Source organism: Octodon degus, unplaced genomic scaffold (genome assembly GCF_000260255.1).
Source record: "Octodon degus isolate 3935 unplaced genomic scaffold, OctDeg1.0 scaffold00048, whole genome shotgun sequence".
Taxonomy (NCBI): domain Eukaryota; kingdom Metazoa; phylum Chordata; class Mammalia; order Rodentia; family Octodontidae; genus Octodon; species Octodon degus.
In genome coordinates, this window is record NW_004524624.1 from 7,411,688 (window position 1) to 7,416,455 (window position 4,768).

At 42.9% G+C, this 4,768-nt stretch overlaps 1 protein-coding gene across 2 annotated transcripts in view; it reads left to right on the plus strand.

Moving 5' to 3' along the window:
- Positions 1 to 4,768, plus strand: part of Pglyrp3 (peptidoglycan recognition protein 3) — a 13,631-nt gene that overhangs the window by 6,536 nt on the left and 2,327 nt on the right. For both annotated transcript variants that reach the window (XM_004632315.2, XM_023716548.1), the window contains exons 6-8: positions 399 to 517; positions 1,398 to 1,550; positions 2,945 to 3,143. In XM_004632315.2, coding sequence (XP_004632372.1) covers positions 399 to 517; positions 1,398 to 1,550; positions 2,945 to 3,143 — 471 coding nt within the window. The remainder of the gene's footprint in view (positions 1 to 398; positions 518 to 1,397; positions 1,551 to 2,944; positions 3,144 to 4,768) is intronic.

Genomic DNA, 4,768 nt, shown 5'->3' on the forward strand with positions numbered 1-4,768 from the left:
GAATCCCATCACCAGAATGTTAAAGACAAAGAGAAAATGCCTTCTCAGTAGTCATTTTGGAAAGGATAATTCTCACAATGGTAGGCCTACCTTGCCTTCCCCCTGTGGATGCTGTATTGACTGTTAACTTCAGCCTATCTGCTGCCCCTGCCACTACTACCTCCGCTACAGTACCACCCACTTCAGCCACATATTTTCAAGTGATTCCAGAAACTTACCTCTAAATTTTATGTCTCTTGGAGGTTTAAAACTTGTTATTCCGCTCTTCCCCATTATTAGATTATTGAAGCAGAGTGCTTATTTACAAGCCTCTAGAGCCCTGTTTACCTTTTGAGGATCAGTGTGAAATGTTCTGCTATAGAGATTTATCATTTTATGCAAATTTCCTTGGTTGGCAGCTTCCTGGTTGGGGACGATGGCAGGGTGTATGAAGGTGTTGGCTGGGATGTCCAAGGCCTGCACACTCCAGGCTACAACAGCATCTCCCTGGGAATTGCCTTCTTTGGCAGTAAGATAGGTAATGGTCCTTCCTGTGAACCCTTTGGCAGAGCATGGTCTGCATTCTTCCCCGCCCCCAAGTCTTATCTTTTCAGCCTACATCATATTCATCTTCACTAATAATCATCTTCCTTTTGAAGTTCTTTCTCATTGGGCTCTATGACATGAATTGTCCTCTTTCTCTTTCCTAATCTGCTCTTCTGTGATATTGCTGAAGCCATCATGGATGGACATTGCTTGAGCTCAGTTACTGCCACCACTTCTGGAGTCTGACGTTGCCTGCCATCGCTACTCCGGCTACCAGAGGCAGAAAAGCAAGGATTATCTCTTCTTCCAATGTCTTCTATTGGTAGAAACTAACCAGGAGCTGGAAGGCTAGGAATTCTGGGAGATGTAGTTTATTGGCTTCTGTGTTACTGAGCAACAGAAAATTGCACAGAGCAAGGACAGAGTTGAGAGCTAATAGACAACTGACACCTTCCCATATCCTTGTTTGATAATCAGGATTAGCAGTAGCATTTCTCTTAGAGGTTTTCTGTGAGAACTATATGAGCTAATGGGCATGGAGAGGTTAGCCCATGCTTGAGCATGACAACTACTTAGTGAATACTGTTGCGTTGTTCCTGGGCTGAAGCATACTTGGCTTCTTCAGGCGGGTCTCCTGTTACCGACCTTTCCATGTAGAGCTGGAGTTGATAAATGAAATCTATATTTTGTAGTAAAAAACTCTGTCCAAGTAGTTCACGTATCCTACATGTCCTGTCCTAGGCTTTGGAGAAGTGTCTTCTCTTTCTACCTGCTACCCCTTGTGTGCAGATGGGCATTTGTCCTCCCCACAAAATCTAGTCCTGGTTGGAGTCTCTTATGACAGTGCTGTGTTCTCTGTCCTCCTCTTCAAGGCAGCAGTCCCAGTACAGCTGCCACATCAGCTGCAGAGGGCCTGATCTTCTACGCCATTCAGAGTGGTCGCCTGTCACCCAGGTATATTCGGCCACATCTCTTGAAAGAAGAAATCTGCTTGGACTCTCAACACCCAGTGATACCCAGTAAAGGTAAGGCCCGGCTCAGTCTCCTACAGATCCTCACACGACCGTATCAGGAGTGCTCTTTCCTGTTGGATACTGTGGGCTTCTTTCTCCTGACTTTGGGATCCAGGATGCTCTGAGAAGGCACTCTCCTGGACTTCTCTCCATCCCGTTAGAATGACATTTCTACTGACTAATTCTTAACACAAACATTTGTGCATGCATGTGTGTGTGTGTGTGTGTGTGTGTGTGTGTACACACGTGCACAGGTTTTCCATCAACAAATACTGACTGACTGGCAGGTGCTCATCAAGATGCAGAGCACACAGCTGTGAACGAAGCAGACAGAACTCCTCACCTTCAGGGAGTTCGTGCCTCAGTGAGGAAAGTCAGGAAATGAGTGAACCAACAAGTGAAATACATGCTGCATGACACATAAACCATGGAGCTGATGCAGAGGAGTGGAGCAGAATAAACACATTTACATATTTGTGTGATTAAATATATGTATTTGTGTGACCGTATTGTATTTAGACACACACACACACACACACACACACACACATGCTCACACACACACTTTTAACTGCAAGAACCAGCCAATATGTAAATGGCCACAGCACTGAGAAAAGGTTGATTTCACACATTATGTTGATATCATAGTGAATAGTCCAAGAAGCTAAGTAATAAAAAAAACAATGTACTGTCTTGAAGAGAACAAGTAACAACTTAAAAGCAGTAAAATTAATAAGCATTATCAGTAGTCTAAATATTTGTGCTAGGACCAAGTAGTATTTTTTTTAAATATCCTTTGTTTTTTTTTTTTGGATTGAACTCAAGCTCTTGTGCTTGTCAGGGAAGCGCTTATTCTAATGAGCCATCTCTCCAGACCCACAAGTAATATTTTTAATTAGCTTTTCAACATTATAAATCTCTAAGTAAAGTTATTCTTGCCTTTGGGCTGATAAAGTCTTCCATAATAATACCTTTAATATTTGTAGACTATTTTATAGATTTCAGAATATTTTCATATGCATGCTATGAGTTCAGGGAAAGAGCTAATCTTTTCCTACCAGTCCTGTTCTCCAAAACACATATTTTATAATGTATTTGTAATGAATTGTAAACTTGCAGGAATTCTTGTCTTTTGAAGAAAATGACTAGAACTCTGCCTGGCCAACAGCCCATTCCACTTATCTCCTGGTTTCTATAGTTATCGGTGTCCTATCCTGTGGCCCCAGGAACCTGCCTTATACCTCCTCACCTGGACTTTCCAGGCCCCTACCGTCACGTTCGTTAGGAAGTGCCAGTGTGTGCTGGACGTTGGGGAGAGACTGAGGCCCAGCCCAGCCTGTGGTTCTGTGACTGCTCACAAATTTCAAAGACAAAGTCTCATTTCGTGATTTTTCACTGCATCTCAGCTTGTCCCAACATCATTCCACGATCCGCCTGGGAAGCCAGAGAGACCCACTGCCCTCAAATGAACCTCCCAGCCAAATACGCCATCATTATTCACACTGCTGGGATAGGCTGTAATGTATCCATGGACTGCCTGCTTCGTGTCAGAAATACACAGTCCTTTCACATGGACAAAAGAGATTTTTGTGACATCGGATATCAGTAAGTAAGACAAGGGCCATGGAAAGGAAGGAGTGGGGCAGAACCAATACTGAGTAAGCACTGGATCTGTGTCTAGTGCTTCATGTAAGGCATCATATTTTCTTCTTGTAAGAGTCTTGACTGAATGTGGCTAGCCTTGATTATCCCTCATGGGTATGCTCTTGGGAAGATATGAAAAGAAGACATTAGAAGCAGTAGTGACAAAGTAAGACTGGATAACTTTAGGGAGGGCCATTGAAGGAATATGGCATTTTAATGTAGCCTCTTGTAACCAGTCAGAGGTGAAGACCCTTCGCTCCCTGATCTAGGTGTGGCCCGAGCCCAGATTTGCTCTCCCTGATATAGAATCCTGCTATTCTTTTGCTATTGATGCCATTTATAGACAGAGGAGCTTTTAACCTTCCTATGCCTCTTTTGTCTCATCTCTACTTAGGGCCAGCAATATATTTTCTACCTAAAAATGGGGTGAAATAAAAATATTTATTTTGGTTTCTTCCCAGGCAAGTATATAATAAATACTTGCATGGGAGATCAAAAGCTATGTGGGAGATGCTGTTGAGATTTTGTAGAAGAATTTAGGGATAGAATATGATAAATTTCAATTATTTGGAGACATAATCACAATAATTTTTACAGTTTTAGTCACTTGCTTCTGTAAAAGTGCTATTCTGCCTGGCAGATGCTGTCCTGTTTTAAAAGAAGGCTTTACCAATAGGCGAGAACCTGTGGCTTGTGGCTGAGGTTTTGTTCACCTTGCTAAAGTTACTTAACATGGTTATAGAGGATGGGTTTCAACTTTGGAAATTCCAGATGAAAAATACCAAAAGCTGAGGCAGCATTTGTTTTCCTTTATCATTCAGTCATCAAGAGACTTGATCCCTGTCCCTTGATTTTAAAACTTGCTGGGGAATCCCTCCCTCGTCTGGCCACATCATGTACCATCTTGAGCCCTGACTCAGACGGTAACAAGGACAAAGCACCCAGTCACTCACGATGTTCTACCTCTCTGATTTTTTTCATCTTTCCTTCCCCTGGAGAGTTGATAGAAATCATAAACAAGTTATTATATGCCAAATGTTAGGCCCTGTGATGGACCAAACAAGATATGCATAAAATGAGCCTCTCCTCAAGATTTTGGAGGGTTACTGGTATCAGAGAAAAGGCCCAGAGGGAGGGGCTTCCACATTGGCACATGGATAAGCAATGGGCCTCAGCTGAGCAAAGAAGGAAGAATGGTCCACATAAAGGGGAACAGCATACAGTAGAGCCTGACAGCCAGGCAGAGCACTGTCTCAGAGGGGGGAAATCAATTTAATTCAAACCTAAACATAGGCTTCCAAGAGAAAAATGATAAGAGGTAAGCTAGAGAGACCTAAAGGAGTTGTCACGCCGTGGCCTCTTGCAATTGACCCTGAAAATTGACTATATTTGAAAGGTACCCAGAAACTGGGATTTGTACATTAGAAAAATTGTTTTACGTGCTCCTTTCCAAATGTATTGGAAGCAGGCAAAACCTTGGGCAGGGAGTTTTTCAGTAATCAGTGACCCAGTGCAGGGTAGTGGCCACTGGTTAGGAGAGGTGGGGAGATTTGAAATTTATGTGGGAAACACAATTGCCAGGCCAC